The sequence below is a fragment of the Colletotrichum destructivum genome, chromosome 11 (assembly GCF_034447905.1).
Source record: "Colletotrichum destructivum chromosome 11, complete sequence".
In the NCBI taxonomy this organism is placed as follows: domain Eukaryota; kingdom Fungi; phylum Ascomycota; class Sordariomycetes; order Glomerellales; family Glomerellaceae; genus Colletotrichum; species Colletotrichum destructivum.
The window spans coordinates 457,557-482,508 of record NC_085906.1 but is presented as its reverse complement, the minus strand read 5'-3'; the positions used below and the strand labels follow the sequence as shown (position 1 = coordinate 482,508).

Sequence of the window (24,952 nt, the reverse complement as noted above, 5' to 3'; positions counted from 1 at the left end):
AAAAGCATGACTCGGCCATCCTAACACAATGCATCCCTGTAAGCAGGCATGCTAGTATCTAAGCTATAACGATCTTCAGGCAATAAGACGGATTTAATACATACAAGAGAGGGAGTAAATTAGTTTAGATGGAGTAAGTCTAGCATAGAGAAGTTTATTTAGCCGACATACCCGAATGTCTAGAATTACCTGTACGGCCATGGCAGGGAAATCAGCTGAGGTTATTGAAAACAAAGAGATAGCAAAATGCTTGAATGTGCCGGCCTGGGTAGGCACGAGAGATACAGCAATTGCCAGCACACCCGCTTGACCTCTTCCTCTAATCTGTTCCTGGAACCTCATTGACCTAGTAGTTGTGAATAGCAAATACTGTATTGCAAAGGCGCACTTGTTCATGAAGCTGTTGATGTAAAACTTGGATTCAGGCGGCAGGAATGTTGAACGACCACTCAGACATATCTGCGTCGCCAAATCCCAGTAACTACTTTATTGACGCCTTAGTTCCTGCTGACTCGTCTGTTTCCATTTCAGGCCTCAGTTCCGAGCTTTAGTATCTTAGCTTCAGGATCATGCTACATACGCCATGCGGTTTCTGCCTTGTAATTAGTCGACCCGCCCCGCACATTTATCTATCTCCCTCGATCATTACTTTTGAATCGGCTCTTCGGCAAAGGAGCAACGTTTGACTCTGTAATGACTCGTAGCCTGAAATAGGTATTTAAGACACACTCAAGACCTCCTCTTTGTAATGCATCTTCTTTGCAGACTTCACGCTCTAACTGCAGAGTACAACATCACAGAACAAATATTCCCGTCCCGGCAGTAGCTACGAAACTACGTTTAAGAACAGCGTTTTACAACTCAAGATGAAGCTCGGATTCTTTACTGCTCTTTCTATCTTTTTAGCTATCCAGCCGGTCACTGCTCGATTTTGCTCTCTTAATGCCATCGAATGCACCTGTAAGTTTTCTAGCGGAATCATGCAATGTACAGTTTCACTAAAGAAATTGGTTTACATTTAGATGACAGTGGCCGCCGCTGTGCTAAGTGGTGCCCCCAGGTTGACTGTGGCTGCGCTGATTTCAAGGACGGCTATGGCAACCTTCAATCTTCAAAGTGTATAACTGAGGCTGAGTGGCTCGGTCGTCATAAGTGCGGCTAGTTAGGGAGGAGACAATGCAATAGTAGCGCTATTGATAAAGCTATTAAATTGAATAGGCTTAGGGTTAGGCTACATCTAGGTCTAAGTTGCTTATATATAAGCTTAAGTAGAGAGTATAACTAGCCTCTTTTCTTCCCTAAAGCCTAAATGTAGCCAACAACTGCTATTTAGCCCGCGCCTTATACTTCTCAACAAGCCTCTTCTGTATAATCTCGCCCAGGTCCTTTAGGCTCGCGGCCCGCACAATTTCAAGCACAGTGACCTCGGCGCCGAGCTGTCTGCGGATCCAGTTGCGGAGCTCGATGCTAATCATCGAGTCGATGCCCATAGACGTTAGCGACCCGTCGAGGTCGAGCTCGTCCTCGGACCGCATCATGAAGCCGAGCAGCGTCTTCCCGATCGCGCGGGCTAGTAGCGCCGCCGTCTCGGACGACCGCAGCAGTATCATGTTGGTCCCGATCTCCCGCAGCTGCTGAGCCAGCGCCTCGTCTGAAGACAACGCCCCGGCGGCCCCCGACGCGCTACTGCCTGCCTCTTCCAGGTTGCGATAGACCAGGAACCGCGGGTCTTTACGCCAAGTGGTTCGGTTGGCAGGCGCCGTGATGGGAAGCAAAGAGCGCAGGCCGATACCCATTTGTGAGCGTTGCGCATAGCGCCAATGACGACCACCACCGCCGCCACTAGAGGCGGCGGCCGGCGCGGGCACTTCTTGAGCGACAATGGACCGCTTAAGCATAAGCTCGATGCACTCCAGCAGTGCTGACTCCTCCATTACGTACTGGGACGTGGACCGTAGCGAGTCGAGGAGGCCATTGTTCTCGCTGACATAGCCCACGTCCCCCATGATGCCAATGTTGAGCACGCTGGCCGGCAGCCCGAGCGAGTGACGATACTGTACAAAGGCGTCGAGGAAGGTGTTGCCGGCATTGTAGTTGGCCTGGCCCCAATGTCCTGACATGGCGCCGGCGGAACTGAAGAGGAAGAACAGGTCTAGCGGCTGGGCCTGCTCGCGGACAAAGGCGTTGTGCAGGTTCCAGGTGCCCTGGATCTTGGGCCGGGACGCAGCGACCCATTCGTCCCACGACATGTCGATGAGATTGTTGTCCTGCGGTTACAAAGTCAGCATCCATCGGAAAAAATTACGCTTGGTGTTAGCTAACAACCGGCTGGTAAGGCAGGCTGAATAGTGTGAAGGAGACGACAGACCCTGACGACCATGGACGCCTGCAGCACACCAGCAATTGGTCTCCCTGCCGCCTCAATGGCCCGCAAAACGTCCTCGTAGTTGGCCACGTCACCCGATACTCTCACTGTCGTACATCCCAAAGCCTTGAGCTCAAGAACAAAGGGGTCGTCATCAGAAACGGACGCGGCTGACCGGGACAAGAAGACGAAATATCTGGCTCCCCTTTCCGCAAGCCATGTAGTGATGGAGCGTCCTAAACCACCCAAACCGCCGACAAGAAGATAGGCAGCATCATTCCGCAGGATGATCGGACTGTGGGGCTTCTCGGACACGAGCTCGTTGTGGTTCTCGGGCATAGTTACAACGGTCTTACCCAGATGCTGCCCCTTCTGCATGAATCGGATAGCCTCGGATATCTTGGCTGCAGGCAGCGTCGTCAATGGAAAGATGGGGCGTATGTGCCCTTCTGTATAAAAAGCAAGGGCGCGTCTTATGAGGCTCTTCACCGTCAGCGGCCGCTCAGTCGTGAAGCGTAGCAGATCGAAGCCGACGAACGACCGGTTCGCCTCAAACGTGTCCATAGCCAGCCGCCCCTGGCCAACAAGATCACGGCGACCAATCTCGACAAAGGTGCCGAACTTGGCCACGCACTTCCACGACGCGTGTAACAGCTCGCCTGCTAGGGAGTTGAGCACAACGTCAACGCCGCGCCTTTCCGTCGCCTCCAGCACCGCAGGGAGGAACGTCGCGTCCCGCGAGTTGAAGATGTGACGGCGCGGGATGCTGAAGCGGTCCACAAGGAACTCTGCTTTTGAATCGTTGCTAACGGTGCAGTAGATCTTTCCAGTAATACAGTGTGTCAGCCTCTTTTCACATGAACTCTGCATTCATGGAGACGTCTTGTCCGTCTCCTCTCCAGTTAATAATAGTAGGGGACGTACCACGGCGCCAACCATCTTGGCAACTTGGATAGCAGCAATACCGACGCCGCCTGCAGCAGAATGAATAAGCACCGACTAGAGACGGACCGCTGTTATTATTGATTGCGAGAGAGAGACGTGGGGGGGGGCCATCACGGGGCTTTTGCCCAACTTACCATGCCCTTTGTCAGCCGACTGACGTCGAGAAGACAGTAAATGGCGGTGCAATATACGGCCATGATTGTTGCGGCCTCCTCAAAAGACATGGAATCCGGAATAGCGCAGCACAAGTTCTCGGGAGCTTGCAGCACGGTGGTGAAGGAGCCGCTGCTGCCGGCCATGACCCTATCGCCAACGCGGAACTCGCTGACGCTGGGTCCAACGGCTGTCACGGTGCCGCTGCACTCATAACCCAAGCCACGTCCGATGGAATAGAGCTCAGTAATGACCCCCAGAGAGATAAGGACATCCTGTTATAGGGGGGTACCGTCAGCCTTGCCCGTTCAAGGGGGTATGTTTGAGGAGAAGAGGGCTAGAGGGACACAAAGAGGGGACACGAAGTTCGTAAGCAAGCAACTCGAATACGACTCAAGACACGAAGGGAGAGTCTTTTTTTTTTTACCTTGAAATTCAGCCCAACAGCCTTCACCTGGATCCTGACATCATTGTCCCCAAGTGATGGCTGGGCCCTTCGCTCCCAAAACAGCGTATTCACCAGCCCGGGTCGATGCTGCTCCAACTTGAGCACTATTTCTCCGTCGTCTCTGTCGTTGTCATCCGTCTTCATCCTTTTGTAGACGTCGACAAAGTGGTAGCGGCCAATCATCACCCGGCCACCAACGCATGCCCACTCGGCCTCGGACGTGATGTCCTCATCGGCTTCGCGGCGCTGGAACTCGGCCAGCACGACGGGTACGGCGCTGATACTGCTGCCGCTGTCCTTGTCCAGGCAGTCAAGCTCCAGCTCCAACGTTGCAAAGTCGAGATCCGTCTCGGTGCGCAGCACGCGCGCCACTCCAATGACGGGTGCGAAGCGCGGGTCCACGCAGCCAGCCTGGCTCGTGCCCGTGAGCCAGAGGATGCCGCAGCGGCGGTCACGCGCCTGTCGGACCAGCTCTTGGAAGCCGGCAAGGCGGCGCTCCGTCAAGTCGTGGAAGAAAGGCCCGGCGAGATCCAGGGCGGCGACGACATCCTGGCCCTCTGGGAGAGAGAGCGATGGGGCGGCGGCGGCGTTGCCGTCATAGTTGAAAGCCTGCAGGTCAATCTGATAGCCCGAGAGCTCGAGCCGCGCGTGAAGCTTGTCGACGGCCGTGTCATGCCTGCCGATGGCCCCGATCTCACCAGAATGGAGTAGCGTGACTCGCTTCGACAACGTCGGCTGCAGCGCAGCGGGCGTAGCGATGATGTTGTTGTTGAGGTAGCCGTCGTATACGACCGCTTCCGCGCCGTCAAAGCCTGCCGCACGAAGTTCCACATCCCAGCGAGCGCTGTCTATGAAGGGTTCCGGGAAACGCGAGTCGTCGGCGCCCAGCCACCAGCCTGGCAGGACGCCCATGACAAAGTTGATCCATTTGGTTTCTGCGGCCAGGTGTTTTAGTGAGAGGCTATTCCCTACTGCGGAACACATCGGGCTTTACTGACCTGGCGAAAGCTCCTGTAGGAGCAGTCTGCCCCGAGGTTGGATGAGCTTTCGGACGTTGGACAGAGTTTCGTGGATGTTTGGTGTTGCGTGAAGGACCTATATAATATGAGCAGCACCATCAGCACGATCATCATCATCATCATCATCATCATCATCATTGTTGGAACTAGAATCAGACACTTGATCCATCACCACCACCACCACCGTGATAACCGCGTCACTTACATTGCATGCGATGATGAGATCGAAGCTCTCGAGGTCGAAACCCTGCCCCAGCGGGTCCTTGGAAATGTCCAGAACGGCATACTGCACAGCTTCGTGCTCCTTGAATCGTTCCTTGGCGGCCGGGAAAAAGCCTGGCGACACATCGGTGTACGTGTACGACAGATACATGCGCTCGCCGTAGGCGGACTCGAGGACGGGCAGGACGGCGGCCGTGGTTCCGCCGGTACCCGCGCCGATCTCCAGCACCCTCATGCTGGGTTTCCGGTGAGCAATGAGGTCGAGGAACGCCGAGTACTCGGTGTTCTGCATGAAGTCGTAGAGCCGGTGGAGGATGTTGTCCTCGAGGAGGACGGTTAGCCCGTCCGTGGTGCCGCAGAAGATGGACTCGCAGCTGCTGGCAATGCGATAGACGGCCGTCGCCGCCGCGTGCGCCTTTGTCTCCAGGAGCCGCGAGTAGAGCGTGTCCATCGTCTCTGTGCGACGAGATGGTGGCATGTCGGTGTGGAATCCAGGAGGTAGAGTTCCTCTACCGTAGTGGCCCGCCCGGATCTCGCCGCAAAGGCCTTCCAGCCACTCTCGAAAGTGCGCAAGATGAGGCCTGGACTGCTTGACATGGACGGCGGACAGCCGCTCAGCGGCCTCGAGCATGCAGAGCACCGAGAAGCTGTCGAGGAGCCTGCGAGCATCGTATTGGTCCTCCTCTGCCGGGTGGATGAGCGTCGTCATGTCCATCAGGTTGATGTCCTCTTTCCACTCGAGCTCGACGGCCGCGTGAGGGTCCTGCATGTGACGGCCGTCGCCGCCGTCCTTGTCCGCATCGCTGATGACGGACACCTGCAAGCCCTTGACGGAAATCACCACCTCGCCGTCAGATACGGCGACCATGTCTCCGATGTGCGTGTTTTTACGCCGGTCCGTGACGTGAACCTGCATGACGATATCCGCAGCTGCTGGGGGCCGGACGTACATCTCCTCAATGTACGTCGGGATGGCGACGCGATCGAACCGTCTCGTCAGACCATTGGCTAGTGCCGGGGCCATTGCCTGAGGAACGAGATCCAGCGTCACGGGGTGGATGGCATAGACGGACTCATCATCACCCATGTCATTGGTCATGTGCAGCATCAGCGTTGGCTCCACGGGATGGGCGGTCATGTCCCTCATGCCCATAAACCGGGGCCCGTACTCTAGCCCAAGCAAGCGCAGCTTGCGGTACCAGGCCTTTGGCGAGACCACCCGTGGCAGCGGCGTCATGTCGGTGACCTTGTCGTGGGGATGCTCGGAGCCTGCCGAGACCTGTCCGAAGGCGTGCTTCTGCCACCCACCGTTCTGGTAGCTGGAGATGGTGAAGTTGTACCAAGCCGAGTCGGCCGAGCTCGTCAGCGGCACTCGCTGTAGCTGTGTGATGACCTCGGTCGCTGTATCCTGCAGCAGGATGAGGGCCGCCTTGATGTGCACGCACCGAACCGTGAAGTCGGTAGAGGCCGTGAGTTGCCGCATGGCCTCGCCCGCCATCGTGACGTATCCCACGCCAGGGAAGACAATATCGCCAGCAACCTCGTGCTCCTTGATCCAGGGCACCGTCTCGGGCCGTAGCAGATTACGCCAGCCTGGGCTGGAATCGGTGCTCTCCAGAATCCTCGAGCCCAGGACGTCGTGGTGTGGGAACTGGCGGCGGCGCCACTCCCGAGCCAGACGGCTCTCATACCAGAGAGCCTCCTCGTAGTGCCAAGGGTACAGCGGGAGGTCGACGAGAAACTCTCCCTCGCCAACGATGGGATCGAGATGGACGGGCTGGTTGGTGGACCAGAGTTGACCAACTGCATGGAGCAGGTCAGCGTGCGAGTCGTTCCCACGCGTTAGCACGCTCATGTATTCATCGTCGGCAGGCTTGGCAGACTTTGCTATCATCTGCCGCATCGGACCGGCCAGAGCCGCGTGCGGACCGATCTCGACGAATGTCTTGTGTCCTGGTTCCTGGATGATCTGGCCGACGGCGGTAGAGAACCTCACGGGCAAGACGAGGTTGTCGACCCAGTACTCCGGCCCTAGCTCTCGGCCGCTCTTGACGGACTTGCAGAACACGCTGGAGTAGAAAGGTATGATGGGGTCTTTTGCATTCGTCATGTCACCGCCGAGCAGCTCCTCATATAGCGGTGCTACTTGTCGCATGTGATCTGTCAACTTCGTCAGCAAGGAGAGTGAAAGAGAGAGTAGTACGTCTTGGGTTGCGCTTCTAGATGTGTCTACGTATTACAGATGGGGTAGGGGGGTAAAGAAAAGAGAGCGACTAGAGTGAGAGCAATCACGTACCAGAATGGTAAGCCCTGTCAACGTTTAACTCACGAACCAAGACGTCCGGGCTCGTCTCCCTAATCTGCTGTATGACCCGTTCGAGTGCTTTCTTTTCTCCGGTGAGGGTTGTGCTCTCGGGACTGTTCTCGCAGCCGATCATGACGCCGTTGCTGAGGTACAGCTCGACCTTATCGCGTCCGAGGCCCACGGCGGCCATGCCGCCGTGCGTCTTGGCCGGATCCAGGGCGAGCATGGCTTTGCCTCGGTAGTACGCGATGGCGATGGCCTGTTTCGCTCTTATAGCGCCGCTGGCGTACGCCGCCGCGATCTCACCGCTCGAGTGACCGACAACGGCGCCCGGCTTGACATTGTAACTTGCCAAGAGGTCCACCAGCGCCAGCTGGATGGCCGTGCAGCAGGGCTGTGACAGCTCGGCCGAGGAGATGCGACTGCGGCTCTTAGGGGCAAGCAGCTCGTCTACGCGGACCGTTGTTAGTAAGTATTACTACTGCTGCTCCAAGGTGTACGTGTAGTCAACCCATAGACTGTGCTTGTTTGGTTTCTTGACTTGCCAATTAGATTCCAGTCCGGTCCATCCGGAAGCATGTGCAGGAACTCGTCCAGGTCCCGGAGACTCTGTCTGAACTCGGGGACTTGCCTGATCAGCGCCGCGCCCATCCGCGCCCACTGGGCTCCCTGCCCGCTGAAGACGAAGATGAGCTTCGAAGGGTCGCGAGCGGCTGGCCGGGGCGAAACGACCGGCGCCCAATCATCCACGCCATCAGTCACGCAGAAGGCCCGGTGGTTAAAGACATCGCGTTTCAGGGCTAGCGAGAAGCTCATGTCAGGCAACAGTGACGGGTGGGAGAGATGGTAGGCTTGGTGCTGTGACAACATTGTCTGCAACGCCTTGGGGTGTTTTGCAGAGAAGAGGAGCAGGCGCAAGCGAGGGCTCGCATCATAGGTCTCTTCCACGTTCCCTTGCTGCTGTCCCGACACTTTTCCGTTTCCACAACCGAACGAGGAAGCGGATGAGAGCAGAACCTAACAAGGTGGGAGAGAATATGGGATGAGCTTTCGAGTCGTTGCAGAGCGCGCGGGGTTGTGCGAGAGATTCAACTTACGTGAGCATTGGAGCCCCCTATTCCGAAACTATTGACTCCCACGACGTGGTCTCGGTCTTTGGGCCATGGCCGAGGTTCTATCGGAACAGCAAGCTTACTTTTTTGGAAGGGGACTACAGATGATCAGAAAAAGAAAGAAGAAAAAACCGGGGACCACCGCCAGTGTCATATACATACTCTTGGGGTTCGGTGTGGTGAAGTTAAGATTGGGCGGGATTATCTCGTTCTCTAGGGCTAACGTCATCTTGATGACGCTTGAGAGACCCGAGGCCCCTTCGCTGTGTCCTAGGTTTGTTTTCACCCATATAACAAGTCAGATATAGAGAGCTCAATGTCAATAGCTTGGTGCTCCTTATATGCTCACAGATCCTATGTATATTCCATAGTCGCCAAATATGTTGGCCACAGCCTGGGTCTCGATTGGGTCCCCGACCTTTGATGTTGTCAAACGATGGTGGTCAGCATAATATCGACTGGCACCAGGTATATATATGGATATCCGCGCGACTTGGAGAGACGTACAGCGGTTCCCGTCCCGTGGCATTCAATCATGGCCGTCTTGGAAAAGTCGGAAATGCCAGCCAGCTGATGGGCGCGGCGGATGAGCGCCTCGTGAGCAGCCGCTTTGGGTGCCGTCAGCGTCGAGGACTTGCCGCCGGCATTAATAGCGGTCGAACGGATTACGGACCGGATCGGATCGCCATCTCGTATGGCGTCGCTGAGTTTCTTGACGTAGATGGCCGAGACTGCCTCTCCGCGGGCGTAGCCGTCGGCGTCGGCGTCAAAGGTCTTGCAGAGGCCGCTCGGCGACATGACACCCTGCTCCTGCATGGTCGTGGTGGTCCGGGGAGAGCAAATGATATTGGCGCACGCCACGACGGCCGATTCGCACTCTTCAGTGAGTATGGAGTGGCACGCGTCGTGCAGTGCTGTCAATGATGACGAGCAGGCCGTCCTGATGGTGACACTGCCTGACATGTTAGATAACTCTCTCTCTCTCTCTCTCTCTCTCTCTCTCTCTCTCTCTCTCTCTCTCTCTCTCTCTCTCTCTCTCTCTCAGTCGCGTGCCACGACGATTCGATTCTTAGGAGAGAGAAGAGACTCGCCTTGGACCCACAAAGTCGAACTCGTAGCTGATGCGGTTCGCCGACATGTAGTCGCCGTAGCCCGTTAGGCGGTACATGTGATGATGCTGAGGATCGCGGCTGTCGAGCTCCAGCCAGTCGCCTTCGAAAGTGCCGATGAAGACGCCAACCTTCTTCCCTCGCAGTTCTTCCGATTTCTGCCCGGCGCTCTGCAGGCACTCATAGACAACCTCAAGAGTAAGCCGCTGCTGTGGGTCCATGGCCCCAATTTCCTTTTTTGTCATGGTCCAAAAGGAAGAGTCCATGTTGGCCAGGTCGACGTTATCGAGGAAGTAGCCGAACTTGCTGGCCGTATGTCCAATCTTGCCGGGCCCGTACCACGTCTCGGCATTGTAACGGTCCTCGGGAACCTTGCACCGACCGCTTCGTCCATTGTATAGCATGTCCCAGAAGCCCGCAGCGTCAGTGATGCCGCCTGGGAGTCGCATGGCCATGCCGCAGATGGCGATCGGCTCGACCGTCGGCCGGGACCCTGTCGTGCTGCTGTGGGGGGAGGGGGAGCCGACCCGGTTGGAAATGTCACATTGTGCGTTGGATGTGGCTCTATGAGAAGCGCCGTTCATCGGGGCTCCATTTGCCGTGCTTTCGGATGCGGAATGACGGTTCGCGTTGAATTCAGTGGCTTTGGGGGATTCATTCACCGTGTCGACTCGACGTTCCTGGCCTCTTCCAGGTCCTGGATGCCCGTGGAAGCCGTCATGGCCTTCCTTAGTTGCAGGTTGGTTTTCAACCTCAGCATCGCTCATGGTTTCCTGTATATGGGGTGTGTTTGGAAGCTGGAGGTGTGTCGAGGTCAACAATCTGACCAGCCGTTGTGCTGTGTCGTGCCTCAGCTGGATCTACATAGCTTATTTAAGTAACGTGAGAGATAAAAGACAGAGAAAACAAAACTGGGGAATGAGACAGGGGAATTCTTGCAGTCTAACTCATTCTGTAGTCTACCGCTGACATTGACATTGCCTCGTGATGTCACCCGCGACACCAGAATCTCCCTTTTGTCTGTGTTCAAGAGTGAGGGCAACGTAATTCCAAAGCCCTGACAAGTCTAAATCAGATACCACGCTAAGCCATATTATTGGTAAATTTATTGATCCTTCGGGGTCCTGGACGTATCTATCAGCGTCGAGACTAGGCCGCTACAGGATGCTGACGGCGGATTCACCCAACCTCGGATCCCCAATACGCGCCCAAATCTATAGGCTTCTGCAAGTGCGGGGCTTATCAAGATCGTCTCAGCCACCCGAAATAATCTTAGGGTAACAATCTGCCAGGGTGGGTGGTCATGATTTAGTTGACGAGGATTACTGGTGTCAAAAGTCAGTCGATGACGCCTGCGCTGAGAAAATTGCTCAAAGAAGATGGGCTCTCCACAACGCCAACACCATTCAAATCTATAGGTTATATTTCCTTGAAAGAAGGAAGTGATTCCCCTGTGGGATCCTTAACCACCAAATCCAGGGTCTATATCCATTTCGTCGCATTTAGATCACGGTGTCCCAGCAAAAGAACCCGGATCGCTGAAATGAAGGGCGCTCATGTCACGCCGCCGATGCCGCCGCGGCTTTGGATCACTGGGTTGGCTTCGCAGTATCCCCCATATCTCCTGGGACCGGAAAAGTTAGACGAGTTAGCGAAGAAGTTCTACGACATAGAGAAGCCAGGGTAAGCGTTCCGTCCCCGATCCGCCACTTGCGTCTTTCTCATATCTGTCTCGTATCTTGCATGGAGCACACTGGTATATGATGGTCAATTGAGCACCCCAAAGGAACCGGAAAGAATATCCTTTGCTGACATGTCGCGCTTCCGGGCCACAGCCTGAAAAAGCTTCTGCAGATCAACAAAACGAGCGGCATCGAGACGCGCGCCTGCATTGTGGATTACCGCTCAGGTTTCGCCAGCCGCCCAGAGCCACCCTCCATCAGCGACCTGGACAGATTCTATCGTCAGGCCGGAGTCGACCTCGCCGCTCAAGCATGCCGCAAGGCCATGAAAGAATGGGGCGGCCGGCCCTCCGAGATCACGCACACTGTCGCCGTGACCTGCACCAACCAAGGCAACCCGGGCTACGACCTGCTGGTAGCGCGTCGGCTTGGGCTGCCGCACACCGTGGACCGCACGCTGCTGCACGGCGTTGGCTGTGCTGGCGGGCTGGCCATTATGCGCGCCGCGGCTCAGATTGCCAGCGGAGCAGCGTCCCGCGGCAGGCCGGCGCGCGTGCTGTGCTTTGCATGCGAGCTGTGCACATCCAATGTGCGACACGACCTGGCTGGGGCTGAGGCGTGTGTGGACCCGGACGAGGTCAGCATCGCCGGTGTGCTATTCGCCGACGGCGCTGCGGCCTTTGTGCTTTGCAACGATGACGGACTGCGGCGGCTGCCGGCGCCGCAGGACGAGATGGATGACATGAGGAGTGATGGAGCTGAGCCGCTGTTCCAGCTGCTTGAGTGGGAGACTGCTACCATCCCAGACACGACGCAGCACATGGGCTTCTACTCGGAAGCCACCGGTTTCCGTACCGTGCTGACCCGTGATGTGCCCTCTTTCACCAAGACGGCCATCGAGCCCATGTTCAGGGACCTGTTGCCGCAGTTTCGGGACAAGGTCGGTCTGGAGAGTCTCGATGTGGCCGATTTCGACTGGGCTCTGCATCCGGGCGGAGAGGCTATTATCAATGGAGCGCAGGAGACGATGGATCTGACAAGCGAGCAGCTCCGGGCAACGCGAGAGATTTACAGGACGCGCGGCAACTCGTCTAGTCCAACGGTGTTGGCAGTACTAGACCTGCTACGGAAGATGGGCCGCGGCAAGGATTACGTTGTCGCGACATCCTTTGGCCCTGGCATGACGATTGAGATGTCTTTGCTTAGACGCTGCCGGCCGAGCGACATTTTCTAAAGCGCAATGCCAGTTTCAACCTACGCCGTATATGCCTCCAACGGTTTAAGCCCATCTGTAACCTGTTGATGTCTCAAGTACTCCTTTTCTCGCTGTATCAGTCTGCCACCACTTGGTATCAGCCCATGGAATTCAGTGGGAAACTGGATAATGCCGTGGAATGCTAAATGGCTCTTCGGCTGTTAGGTTTTTGCAAGTCAAAAACTCTGTCCTTCACCAAGCCAGGTACATGGCGTCACAAGCGACTTGATGACGCGATATTACTAATCTGCCACCTACATTATCCTCCTTATAAACTATGCGACGCGCCATCCATCAGAGCCTATTTTTCAATAGCTAGAGAGACCAAATGTTTTGTTTGCCTCGAATTTGATGGAAGCCACAACAGCAACGAATTTTCCTAGTTCCTTTCGCAACAATAATTGGTTTACCGAGAATCATCATCCGATAGATAACGGTTCCGGGAGTTTCCCGCGGATAGTCAGTCGCCGCCTAAACAAAACCAATCGGAACCCTTTGTGTAACGGAGGCATTCCCCCGCATCCTTATCAGCATCTCTCCGTCTGGTAATGAGAAAGGTCTTCCTGCTGAGCCGCTCACGGGATTGAACTAGTTTTTATTTCGCAAGCACCTACACCTCTCAACACTCAGCGCCATGCTAGAAATACATTGCTCCGGGACGCCATATGAGGTGATTAGTCTTTGCCTTACAACGAGTGCCGCAAGGGCAGGTTGACTAATCGTTCCATCTTCTAGATTGGCCTGAAACACGGCCTAGAGGCACGAGACCGTGTTCGGGGGTCTCTTGCCTTTTACAGCGGTCTTTTCAAGACTACCTGCGCCATGGACTGGCCAAGTGTTTGTGAGGAAGCATCAAAGTATGTGGTGACACTTGAAAAGCTGTGCCCCAGGTACTTTGAGGAAATTCGCGGGATCGCAGACGGCGCTGAGGTTGGACTGCTGGATGTCGTCGCCCTCAACGTTCGGACTGAGATCAATTTCGGACTATTCACCAAGCAACCTTCTTTACCCATTCAAAGCGATGGCTGTACCAGCTTGGCCGTGAAGACATCAGCAGATGGCTCGTGGTTAGCTCAAAACTGGGACTGGATGGTTGAGCAAAGCTCGAATCTCATCGCCTGCCACATCACTCAACCTGAGCTTCCCAAGATATTTATGATAACCGAGGCCGGCATTATTGGCAAGATTGGCTTCAACAGCGCCGGAGTGGGGGTGTGTCTTAATGCAATCCGGGCTTATGGTGTTGACCAAACGAAACTACCTATTCACCTGGCGCTGCGCATCGTTCTTGAGTCTGGCTCGAAGGACGAAGGAATCGACAAGCTCGCCAAGACAGGTGTTGCCGGCAGTGGTCACATTCTAGTGGCGGATCCTACCGGTGGGACGGGACTTGAATGCACAAGCAAGGCCATTCTAAAGATTCCAATCGATGAACAGGGCCTTATCGTTCACTCCAACCACTTGCTTCTGGAACATCCTGGCGTTGTTGAGCCGCCGTGGCTTCAAGATTCACACAAAAGAGTGGTTCGACTGAGAGCACTTGCGGAGAAGCAGATTGCAGGGGGCGGTGCTGTTAGCACGCCCCAATTATTTGATCTCTTCAAAGACCAGGAGGGGTATCCAGGGTCCATCAACCGACATCAGGTACAGGATTGCAAGACACAGACTCTGTTCAACATCATCATGGATCTATCCGGAAAGCGAGCAACCGTCACGTTTGGCCGTCCCACGGAGAATGGCGAGCGGATAGAGTTTAGCTTTTAGCGAGGCTCTTCGCTGGCTATCGCATCCGAATATTAGCGGTGTTAAGCTCACGATGCTGGCGAACAGCGGCTCTGATGAGACCTCGGTCTCCAAAGGTGCCATTATCTCAAGTTCATATCGGTCAAATCAATAGTGATAATTTCTGAGGCTGCGCCTGACTTGCTGGGAACGTAGTGAATTCACCTTTCACTGCAGGTAAAGGTTTGTATGCAACACTTTGAAGTATATTACGACTTGGTGGCTGATATCGATCACCCAGACATTAAAATTGCGTAGAATGAATGCGTTGATAGCCACATGTCGCAAAATGACAGCGTTGTTGTAAGCATGGAGACACAATCGGGTAGGTAGGTTTTCCTGCCCTTACTGACGGTAAACTTGTTGCATAAGAACTAATAAAGTAACTCCTGGAGGGTAGACAAATAGAAAGGCTGTAATTGCTGGAGTAGGCCTCCTTTTCGACTCCAGGCATGCAAGATTGAGCCACTAAGTATGATTGTTGATAGAGAAATGCTAACGAGGGAGCATTGTTTGTTTTAACAACCGAGGATACTTAGGGCGTCTATTCTCCGTGATTTTATTAGAATACCTTTGCTCCGTTAGTGAACAAACGGAAGTACCCTACTTTAGATACTTAAGTCGTCCGCTAGATTAGGAGAGGAATAGCTGGAGGGATTGTGCTGAAAAGACTGCGGAGGGTAAGGATGAGGATGAGGGGAGTAGATTGGTACGCCTGCAGCTTGAACTGTGATGCCGTCTGTTGTAAACCGGTCCGCCCTTGCCACCTTTGCTGGGAGCTCTCTCATGTGAAGATAATCCCTTCCAACTGCCGTGTCTTCTGGCCGGGCGAGAATGAGATCCCTGGTGACATCTGCTCCTATGTCAAGGACTGCATCGACCATGCAGACAGCGCGGTAAGTCGGATCCTTTTTTCCCCCTTGACGTACTGCTGATAGGCTGTAGACTACAACTACAATCATCCTGGCTACTGCGGACTGTATTCGTTTTAGTGACATCAGCAAGTGGTTCCCTTTCAAGGGCTATGCAGAGCTTGGTACTGTTTCGAATGGACCAACCAGCAGAAATGGAGCAGAGAACTCAGCTGCTATTGTAAGGGATAGTTCAGCGCGAACACTACCCTAGGCCGTATGGCTAGAGGGGGGCATTGTTGGCGTCGGACACACCAATAGATCTTACTTAGCTAGTTAGGCTGCAGCAATGCGCCTTCAACACGAGGTTTTTCTTGGCAAGGTGGCGGCTTACTGAACGTTATTAAGTAGTGTGGAGCACTATGTTATATGCGTGGGAGGAAATTGTAGAGTAGAGAGATCTTGACCCTGGGGGTATAGGGAGGATAAATTGCAAATACAAGAGAGGGATAGAGCGTGAAAATATCTGAACTGTTAGTTGAAGCGTTATGTGTTAAACGATTTGTTAAACAATCTGTTGAGATCCTAGACTGTTGGAACGATTAGAGATGATAGAAGCGTCTGCCAATTAATCAATTGCTGCAAGGTTGAAGTAGAAGTAATAGAGGAGGTTGATCCACGCGATGGGTGGGAATTTGATGTGTTTGATCCGTTAGCGCACAGGTTTCGCAAAGGAGAAGGGTTGAAAGATAGGGATATCGTCAGCAGAAAGGCGTCTTCTCCACGGCAGTCGCATTATGCCTAACTACTCAAGTCTCTGCAGCTGCCGAGAATAACGTAAGAGATGCGTCAGATGTTGAGAGAATGAATCCGTGTTGATCGCCATTTCTGTTAACAATTAAAGGAAGCCTTGCCGGCTGCAGTAAATAGTGAAAGTCACTACGGATTAGTGTAGGTATGACTTATTACAAGCGGTATAGTTGGAGTACAAGTACGGTGCAATACTTCCGGATCTAGTGATCTAATTGTTTGGTGTGTCTCAGTGATGGCTTGAAAGAAGGAAGCTATTCACAGGCAGGCCGAAGCGGCCCCACTTTCCGAGTCGGGCGGTCTGGTGGGGCACTTGAGCGCTGGCCGGATCAGCCCCACCCCGCGCATCGCGGGCCGAGGGCCGCGCCCAACCTTAAAATAACAACCCCCTCTGTACCAGTCAAGAGGACAAGCGAAGATATCGTGTAAGCTACATTTAGGGGAGGGAGGAAACAATCGACGATAGGTGTCATCTAGGCTATCTGTAGTAGCGATGGACTGACAAGATGCTGGGGTGGAATGGGCTCATTGCTCCACCGTATCGTTTGCTCCGGTCCGGTGCCCGGCGACGGCTGTGAGACCATTGCGGAAGGGGTCTGGAGACGAGAAGTGAGAGGGTTTCAGCTTTTAAGGATTAGAGTTAGAGACCACGTGTTTCCCTAACAGAAGATGCCAAAAGAAATTAGGCAAGAGAAGTTGTAAGCAACGTCTTGAATCGGCCCTTCTTCAGGTACCACAACTAAGAAGTTGGACAATAAATTAGACCCCTTATTGATAGTCGATCTTGTTTATTTTTTGATGAGTTTCGCTAGTTCTTCCCTTTCCGTGGAGTCATGCTAACTGCCCTTATGTCTTGTCCATACAAATATCGTGCCGCCTGCATCTTGCCTTGCCTAGTGAGGCTACAGCGCCTGTAACTTGTCAAGTCTTAACTCCGGGTTAGGCCTGACAGAATATATCAGGCCAATTCCACTAAAGCAATTATTTTCCAGATAATCCTTTATAAGCAGGCTCAAGCAAATCCTACATCTAGACTTCCAAGTTAACTTGAATCAGTCTTCCACCAGTAACGGCTTCCATAGTCTCCCAAACCAGTCCTCCACCTGTTGTAATGTACAAGACATTTTTTCCACCTTCCGTCCCAAGAGCGACACCTGTTGGAGTGATAAAATCTGGCTGATTCTGTACTACAATTCTTGAGGTGCGGTTAACGATGTCGATTTCCTGCAGGGAATTGATGAAATTGGAAGACATCCAGGCTTTTGTTCCGTCTGTTGAGATGGCAAAGGAGTGAGCGTCAAGAGTTACAATCGTTTCTGAAGGTCCGGTGGCGATTCCTGTCGTAGTTGAAAATGGTATTCTTTGCAAGCTAGAGCCTTGGTTGTTGAAATAGACGTAGGATCCGCTTGTCCGAAGAACACTGACTCCATTGGGATTGGGAGCTACAGCACGCAACGCAGTGTCATTGATGACTCGAGCATATTCGCCAGTTTTGACATTGACTCTGATAATTTCGGCAGCAATTGGATCTGATATCAGAACGTGGCTGTTGTCCGTTGGGTGAAGACGAGCGATACCGTTCGCGAGCCTGACGTCTGGGAGCCTGGTAACGAGGGATATGACCGGCGGTGTTTGGCGAAAATCGAGTCGCCAAACCCCGTAACTGCCAAGTATTGGGCCAGTTGCAACGGTGAAGTTTCCTCCATTGATGTAGAATACATCTCTCTCCATCTCTGTGATACCGTTGGCACCGTTGCCACCCGGGATGCTAGCAACAGTGACGGCGATTTCGGGGTTGCTTGGTTTTATTAGACGGATTTCATTAGTTGTAGCAGAAGTAACGAGAACGTCGCCGTTGTATCGAACCTTGTCGAGTTAGAATTACAGATCAGAAGTCGTAGTATGATTGGCAAACCAAATGTCAAGAAATTGGGTTGACGGGATGAAGGAAAGTAATGTGTGGAAAGACTTACAGCATTACTGTCTAGCCATGTAGGATTGGAGAACTCGTGGAGAACCTTTATTGGGTATTGCTGTGCCACTACTAGCACCTCAGGAATGAGAGCAATTAAGCTCAAAGATTGCAATACGGAATAGAGATGCATTTTGATTTATATTCATGTGGAAGCCGTTATGATTTGCTAAATGTTAAGTGTCAGTCCGGAGAGCTTGGAAGGTTTTATATTCGTCTCCATGCCCTTCGAAACTAACATCTAACTCTAAGTTGGGTAGATTTGTAAGTAATGGACGGCTTCATAAGCAAAATGTACACTATCAAACTTAAATTAAGTGTTTGGCGATTGTGCAGTAACTTGTATTCTCAACTTAATGTCTTGCTTTAAAGCATCCCAGACCTTTTATCAAATCACAGCTCAGAATTTTTGTGAAAGCAAGGGGGCAATTCCGCCTTGTCTGCATCCTGTTTGAATCTCCGACTACATATATGAGCAAGTATCTTCTGCTGGGTCACAAGATTCGGAGCAACGGACTACTGTAAAGTCCATGTCCGTCCGTACTGTTTGCTAAAATGCTCCAATTAATCCTATTTAATTGAAGGGGGTACGCACACGAGAGGTATCACGGAGGCCCTCGGAGATAAGAGTTACTGGCCGGCTCGTCCGGCCGCTTGGCGGCAACAAATGGACTACTGCGGGCTTTGCACCGGGGATTTAGGCAGTGGTGGTTTGAATGGAGGCGTTCGAGACGGCCATCATCGTTAGGGGGTTTGACTTCCAAGCTCCCCCTCGCCTCAAGGACTTTTTGTCGTCAGTGGAAGGCAACAGAATGTCCTTATGGCAGAGGTGTTGACTCGAGACATCAGTTCCTTGCCGATCGTCACAGAGTTCCTGTGCATGGGTCCTGTCTGGCCTGATGCTGTGATTCCACGGCAGGCAGCAACTTCACGTGCCAATTGCTCCTAAGAATCCTTGCCGAAACTGACAGTACGGCTGCAGTCTACGTGCTCTAGTGAACTATCCCATCGGCCCCATTCTCAATTTACCACTATTTACCCCACTTCTGCCCCTAATCCGCCGTTACTGACTTTTTTCAATTGGTTTAAACTTTCCAAGCAAAGCTTTAATTGGCTTGTATCCTGCTCTTGGCGAAAATGAGGGTTTAGCTGCACCCGGTGGGATAGCGTCTGTACTGGTGGATCAATAGACAACGGTACCGCCACGCAATAAGTATTACAGGGCTCGGCAAGGAATGAGACGAGGGAAAGGGGTTGGGGGCGGAAGCAGGGAGCAGAAAGCTTTGAAAGTCTGCAAAGTTTTGTCTGATTCGGTTTGTTCGTCCGAGACCCTCATTCGGGACGGGGAGATAATGAAGATGAGACCAAAAGAAGAGCTCGGTACTTGTGCTACGCCCCCTCATTTCGGTCTCGTAAGTAACACCCACTCTTAGGTTCTGTTTCGTCCCCTCGATTCCCAACTGTGACTGCTTCCAAAGGATGAACTGTGGAAACTGGCAAACTGCAAAAGAAATTCACCAGCAACAGCGAGACCGGAAATTTTGAAACAACAGTATCTATCAAATCGAGCGAAAAACGCCTGCTCGCTGCCGCAAAGGTCTTTTGGGGCATAATGTCATCCTCAGCATTGGTTTTGCCTCAAAGGGGCCTAAGCGTGGCCGTCGGAGCACGTAACGAAATAGGAATGCGGACCCACGACACCATAACATACTTTTGCCCAACACCATAAAATACAACCTAATTCCTTACGCCGATACTAGCAGCGATTTCGCCCGTAGTTTGAACTAGGAAGTTAGTCCCTTAAAGTACCGCTCAGGAGTTCCCATAGGTCGTATGGGGTCGAGCGCACCAGGAGGGTGGAGGGTAGGCCACTGCTCCTCGCTGGGGTTGCTTGACAGTAGACGAGATGATCTACTTCCTTTGCCTTCCCACAAGAGCAGGCAAGCAGGGTTTCAGCGTGATATCTTTATCGACCAGTACCATTTGTGCATTTAATAGAGAAATCCGCCATCAACTAGGATAATGATGGGATCACATTTATGATATATAAATGTATTATCCTAGGCTGTACACATAATAATCTAGCCAACTTAGCCCCCTCAACCATCTCCTAATGATCTCTTAGTCATTTGTTACATAGTTCAAGGCCCTGTGTTAAAGGTATCAATTAGAGTTTTAAGATCAGCAAAACCAAATTTCTCTATATAGCTCTGTACCTAATCACAGCAAATTAAAATGCATGTGCACTCTTAATACTGCTTAGTGAAAATCAGAGAGCATATTCTTATGAAAACGACTTATCTCAACACGCAAGTGAGCTATGAGACGGATTAAAGGTTCACAAAAGAATTGGGAAAGGGGTTTTATGCTACGCTGGTGGGGCTAAGACTCTGCTTGCAAACTTCCGGTTTTTACTGTGCACTATCGTCTTGTTCCTCTCTATTTCCCCCGTTACTACAGTCACCAATGAGATTGTCTTCCCGGGAGTGCTAGAGGACACAACGTCAAAACCCAATTCGCGGACTCCACCCGCATGACAGGGTCAAAACGTCCTTTAGTGTCAAAAGAAGTCTCCAAGATTACAGCGTCTATTATGATTTGTATTGGTAGCAAGAAATTTGGTTAACAGCTTCCGGAACTTTAGTATTAAGCATATGAGAAGACTGGATATAAAAAGAGTGATTTCTGGCCTTCCTTGCACTAATTGTTGATAGATCTTTCACGCTTTTTGATCCAGGAGTCTCTAACCTCTCTCACCCCTCCATCTTGTTGCTGTATTATTACGTTCCCCAATGGCTATCGCGTACAACACTACGCATTACTCGGGGTTCCAAGTCCTGAGCACGACATATAAGACCATTTCCAGCTTCTCTGTCACCTCCGATGTCCTCATTCCAAATTACCTGACTGAACCGACAGCGAACTGCCCTAAGCAGGCCCCGATCATGCTCCGCTACCACGGCGGCGGCTTCATCACCGGCGCTAGCCTCACCGAAAGTTTCTTCAATCCCTGGTATATGGAGCTCGCCAACCGTCAACAAGCCATTATTGTCAGCCCTAACTATCGTCTCGCTCCCGAGGCTTCTATGGACGACATAATGCAGGACATCGAGGATCACTGGAATTGGATCCACACTGATCTTCCAGCTTTTATACACCAGGAGACCGCCGGGGGTGTCAACGTCGACACAGGCAAGGTTCTGGTGGTTGGCGAGAGCGCTGGCGGCTATCTCTCTGTCATGACTGGGCTTTCTCATGCCGAGGATATCCGCGCCGTTGTGGCGTCGTATCCGGTCATTGATGTTACCGACCCGTACTATGTGGAGACAGCCACCAGGCCGTACATGGGCGTTGGTCCCCTGCCACGCAGTCTATTAGATGAGCATATCGACAGGGTCCATCGAGGCGAGATCCCCGCTGTCGTATCTGAGGATTACGCGCTCGAGAGGGCACCCCTGATGTTCGCCGCCATGCAGAATGGGTTCTTCACAGAGCTCTTCCCGGCCAACCGGCACGAGCTGTTCCCGCTCCAGCGGCTGCGCGAAGGGGCCCAGTTTCCACGCGGCGGCCTCTTTGTAATGCATGGAACTGACGATACCCTGGTGCCATCGCGAGGCAGCGTTTTGATGGAGCAGATGTTGGTTGAGGTTGACCCCGAGCTCAATTTCCGCCTGACCATGCGCCCGGGCGAGCACGGCTTTGACAGTACTGTCAAGCTTGACGAACAGTGGTTGGCCGAGGGCCTCGCCCCTTTGGTGACAGCTTGGTTGAGCTGATCATCTTGGTTGTCAACCTTCGACGGTTCTACACTAGAATTCGGCTTGCATGGATGCCGCCCTAAAGTTGATATCGATTAGGATTCTGGATATGTGTTACTGATCAGGGGGTTTTCTAAGTCTGCCGGTCTATTGTGTTACGTGCTGGATTGCTCTGAAAGCACTGTAATAAACGCTACTTCGGTTCACTAGTACCCTTATGACGATAGTCAGATCCTGCAGATAATCTTACTCTCTCACTCTCTCTCTGATTTTCTATGTCTTTCCTGACTGCTTTTTATGTAGACTACTACACTATATGCTCACCGCCTGGGACGGTAAACTCCTACTTAGGGTTGCATCTTTAGTTAGGGCGCGCTGTGCTTGCTGTTTCTTCTCTTGATGCCTTTGTTTCTGAGTGTTTCTTGTTGGCTTTCGAACAAGAGTCGTGCCACCTTCTTTCTATCTTAGGCTGTCTTGGGCAACAGCTGTCTTGGGCTCGCCATTACCTCTACCTAAATTTCCTAACGATGCAAGTAAACCTGGTTGATCTGTTTCACTTGCATGATTTCAAGCTACTATGCATTTTGCTTAGATCTGAAGACTTACTATTAACTACATTGAAACGGCCGGGCTTATATTATATCATTCGTAGTTCGCCGTGGTCTGCCTCTTGTAAACTCGAACTCAAGCCACTCTTGGGTGCCGAGCGCCTCGAAAAGCGCCATGATCGCTGTACTAGGTCTCCAGTCCCCGACTTGCCACTGCACCACCGGGGTCGCCGTCTTGCCATCGCCGTCGCCGTCGCCGTCGCCGCCACCACCACCACGGCCAGAAAGATACCGCACACCCCACCGGTGCACGCTGGCGTTGTCGTACGGTGCGTCACCAGCATACTCCTCCTCTCTGCTCTCCGAGGGCGTCCACCAGACGTATGCAAACATCTCCGCGTCCTCCAAACTGGTCATGTTGGCCACGGCCGCTGCAAACCGCGCAAGAAAAGGCTCAACTCTCTCTCTTTGCGGCTCAGTGCGGAATAGATCGGGGAGGTAGTCAAACTCTGAGTCACCGTTTGGGTATTCATCGAATTCCTCATCAATCTCTTCGTCCGCAGCTATGTCGTGTTCGCGTGGGTAATCCATCGTCTCGGAAATTCGGAACCCGCCTTCTCTCTTGTCCCCAGAGCCGGCGCTGCGCAAAGGATCCTCGCCCTGCGGACCGACAAAGTACCACATCCCATCCGGGCGCAGCGGGTGGAACTCTATCCGGAGCCGTTGCATAGATAACCACTGCTGATCCTCTGCCCCTGCAGCAGGGAATAGGTCCTCCGTTACCAGGGCACGGAGGTCGAGCTTCTCAATCTGTGCGGCCAGCCTGCACAACCCCACGCTCACAGGATCTCTCTCGGCTGGGTAGATCAGATCCGGTCGAGCCACGCTCTGATCCTCCACTGAGATCTGCTCCGGCTCCCAGAAATGCAGCATCGCGTTCTTTAGACTCGCCGGGATCCGCCTGCCGCAGAGGAACTTCTCCTGCGCAGCGATCGCATTGCCAAAGTCGTGTCTCGCATCCCGGAGGGGTCCCTCCCAGGGTCGAGAGTAGTGCTCGCGCACCGGCGTGCTGGGGGTGGCATAAGGCATGGGCCTCTCCCACATCCACGGGAGCAGGAGCGTGGTGAGGTTCGGCAGGGCGGCGATGCATTGCAACGGGACGAGCAGTGACAGGGGGCGGAGGCCGTACAAGTTGCCGAGCCCGGAATAGGACTCTGCCGATTTGACAGACAGCTTGCGTACAAAGGGGAGGACGGGCAGGGTCTCCGGGTCATGCAGATGGAGACGCCGAGAGTGGTACCTGCGATGGTCGCAGTCTTGGTAAATGTCAAAGGACTGCGGTGCGATCCTGATGTCCAGCGCAATCCCCTCGGGCGCTACCGACGCGGAAGAATGGCTAGTGGCAGTAGCAGCAGCAGCAGCAGCAGCATGGGCAGCGAGCTGCGAGTACAAGGCGTGGATACGGGACGAGATGTGGGCGCTGACGTACGCCGTCTCCTGAGCGGTCTCGTGGCATGCGAGGCGGTTCTCTGGAGGGTTGGTGAAGAGCGGCAGCGTGATGTCGCACTGGAGGTTACCGCGCAGCACGCCGTCGGGTGACCGAGACGCCTGGATCTTGTCCCGGGCTTGACTTTCGTAGTCTTCGTCGAGCACGAGGAAGCCCATGATGGTTTGTGCGTTGGTGAAGGATATGCTATGCTGTTGTGCGATGGTGGTGGGAAGAAGGGAAAAGCAGGAGGTGGAGAGGCTGCGCGGTCTTATTCATGTATGTTGGATGCAAACAAAACTCCTCCTGCAATTCGAAATGTAAGCGCAGTCGCTTAATCAGGCCGGATCATTATCGGCCAGAGACAGAGGGGGGATATCCACTACTAGCACGTTCAAACAGCAATGTACTTTTTCTTGGTTCTTCGACCTAAAGTTGGGATAAACTACTACCTAGTAGGCTAACCGTTTTCCAGGATCTCCCTCCTTTTGCCTGTCTAGTGTATCTATCTGTACGCTACATGGATACTCCGTAGGAGGCAAGGCGTAAACCCCCCATGTCAGTCAGGCCTGCTTTTGAACATCTTAGCGACAAGTAGTTCGAGATTCGGAGATTCTCCTGCACGCTCAGCACAAAATCTGGCCATTGGGAGGGAGTCACAATAGACGTGGGCCACAAGACTCCATACCCCCTGATAGGGAGGGGATGAAGGGTTAACTGCTCCATCATACTAAATTACATTGCAGTGTGTGTGGCCGGCTGCAATGCTCTATTCGATGTAGTCTGTATTTGTATCTGTACCTAGAGGTTATTATCAGGTAGTTATGCTGATCTGGACCAGTCATTCCAGCACAAAGTCTTTCCAGTTTTCCACCCTCTCTGCCTCTTGTTGTAAGTCTTTTGCATCAACGGCCACTCCGTTTTGGTGAGATATTAAAAACTGCACATATTGTGAGATATCTACCTAGACATACATATACATGACCGAGGTCAAGGACCTATGCGTATTTACACTTTAAATTGATCAGACTACTACTATGTTACAAAAGTCTAGACATAACCCCTCCTTTTCCAATCCGAATCCCGCCTGAGCACGCGCACACCGCCTCACCATGGGAACTGCCACGGAC

General features: G+C 53.0%; 7 protein-coding genes across 7 annotated transcripts; 4 read left to right on the top strand and 3 right to left on the bottom strand.

Annotated features, from left to right (window-relative positions):
* Positions 1-361: 361 nt before the first annotated feature.
* CDEST_15304 (uncharacterized protein) lies at positions 362-1,372 on the top strand. The gene is made up of 2 exons (XM_062931460.1): positions 362-960; positions 1,023-1,372. The coding sequence occupies exons 1-2, from the start codon at positions 867-869 to the stop codon at positions 1,160-1,162; spliced, it is 234 nt and encodes a 77-aa protein (XP_062787511.1). The 5' UTR covers positions 362-866; the 3' UTR covers positions 1,163-1,372.
* On the bottom strand, positions 1,326-10,445 carry CDEST_15303 (Putative Acyl transferase domain superfamily, quinone oxidoreductase/zeta-crystallin, thiolase; the record flags this gene model as incomplete). The annotated part of the gene is made up of 14 exons (XM_062931459.1): positions 1,326-2,267; positions 2,369-3,187; positions 3,290-3,364; positions 3,445-3,738; positions 3,891-4,846; positions 4,910-5,006; positions 5,136-7,294; positions 7,482-7,907; positions 7,958-8,474; positions 8,555-8,631; positions 8,732-8,798; positions 8,919-8,987; positions 9,077-9,483; positions 9,668-10,445. 14 exons carry the CDS (start codon positions 10,443-10,445, stop codon positions 1,326-1,328), a joined length of 7,683 nt encoding a protein of 2,560 aa, XP_062787510.1.
* Positions 10,446-11,221: 776 nt separating this feature from the next.
* CDEST_15302 (Putative chalcone/stilbene synthase, polyketide synthase, type III, thiolase) lies at positions 11,222-12,594 on the top strand (the record flags this gene model as incomplete). The annotated part of the gene is made up of 2 exons (XM_062931458.1): positions 11,222-11,361; positions 11,514-12,594. 2 exons carry the CDS (start codon positions 11,222-11,224, stop codon positions 12,592-12,594), a joined length of 1,221 nt encoding a protein of 406 aa, XP_062787509.1.
* A 351-nt stretch (positions 12,595-12,945) lies between these two features.
* On the top strand, positions 12,946-14,559 carry CDEST_15301 (Putative peptidase C45, hydrolase domain-containing protein). The gene is made up of 2 exons (XM_062931457.1): positions 12,946-13,285; positions 13,351-14,559. Exons 1-2 carry the CDS (start codon positions 13,250-13,252, stop codon positions 14,377-14,379), a joined length of 1,065 nt encoding a protein of 354 aa, XP_062787508.1. The 5' UTR covers positions 12,946-13,249; the 3' UTR covers positions 14,380-14,559.
* Positions 14,560-16,827: 2,268 nt separating this feature from the next.
* On the bottom strand, positions 16,828-18,192 carry CDEST_15300 (Putative six-bladed beta-propeller, TolB). Its single transcript, XM_062931456.1, has 2 exons — positions 18,032-18,192; positions 16,828-17,924 (listed from the first exon to the last, which is right to left on the bottom strand). The coding sequence occupies exons 1-2, from the start codon at positions 18,161-18,163 to the stop codon at positions 17,088-17,090; spliced, it is 969 nt and encodes a 322-aa protein (XP_062787507.1). The 5' UTR covers positions 18,164-18,192; the 3' UTR covers positions 16,828-17,087.
* A 2,525-nt stretch (positions 18,193-20,717) lies between these two features.
* Positions 20,718-22,376, top strand: CDEST_15299 (Putative alpha/beta hydrolase-3). Its single transcript, XM_062931455.1, has one exon. It carries the CDS (start codon positions 20,823-20,825, stop codon positions 21,804-21,806), a length of 984 nt encoding a protein of 327 aa, XP_062787506.1. The 5' UTR covers positions 20,718-20,822; the 3' UTR covers positions 21,807-22,376.
* Position 22,377: 1 nt separating this feature from the next.
* Positions 22,378-24,243, bottom strand: CDEST_15298 (uncharacterized protein). Its single transcript, XM_062931454.1, has one exon. It carries the CDS (start codon positions 23,999-24,001, stop codon positions 22,421-22,423), a length of 1,581 nt encoding a protein of 526 aa, XP_062787505.1. The 5' UTR covers positions 24,002-24,243; the 3' UTR covers positions 22,378-22,420.
* Positions 24,244-24,952: the final 709 nt, after the last annotated feature.

Bases quoted from the DNA above. Each gene is read 5' to 3' on its own strand.
- CDEST_15299 (XM_062931455.1), top strand. From the start codon at position 20,823: ATGGCTATCGCGTACAACACTACGCATTACTCGGGGTTCCAAGTCCTG.
- CDEST_15304 (XM_062931460.1), top strand. From the start codon at position 867: ATGAAGCTCGGATTCTTTACTGCTCTTTCTATCTTTTTAGCTATCCAG. The intron at 961-1,022 runs GTAAGTTTTCTA...GTTTACATTTAG, and splicing joins TAATGCCATCGAATGCACCT to ATGACAGTGGCCGCCGCTGT.
- CDEST_15301 (XM_062931457.1), top strand. From the start codon at position 13,250: ATGCTAGAAATACATTGCTCCGGGACGCCATATGAG. The intron at 13,286-13,350 runs GTGATTAGTCTT...TCCATCTTCTAG, and splicing joins GCTCCGGGACGCCATATGAG to ATTGGCCTGAAACACGGCCT.
- CDEST_15300 (XM_062931456.1), bottom strand. From the start codon at position 18,163: ATGCATCTCTATTCCGTATTGCAATCTTTGAGCTTAATTGCTCTCATT. The intron at 17,925-18,031 runs GTAAGTCTTTCC...TAACTCGACAAG, and splicing joins CATGGCTAGACAGTAATGCT to GTTCGATACAACGGCGACGT.
- CDEST_15298 (XM_062931454.1), bottom strand. From the start codon at position 24,001: ATGGGCTTCCTCGTGCTCGACGAAGACTACGAAAGTCAAGCCCGGGAC.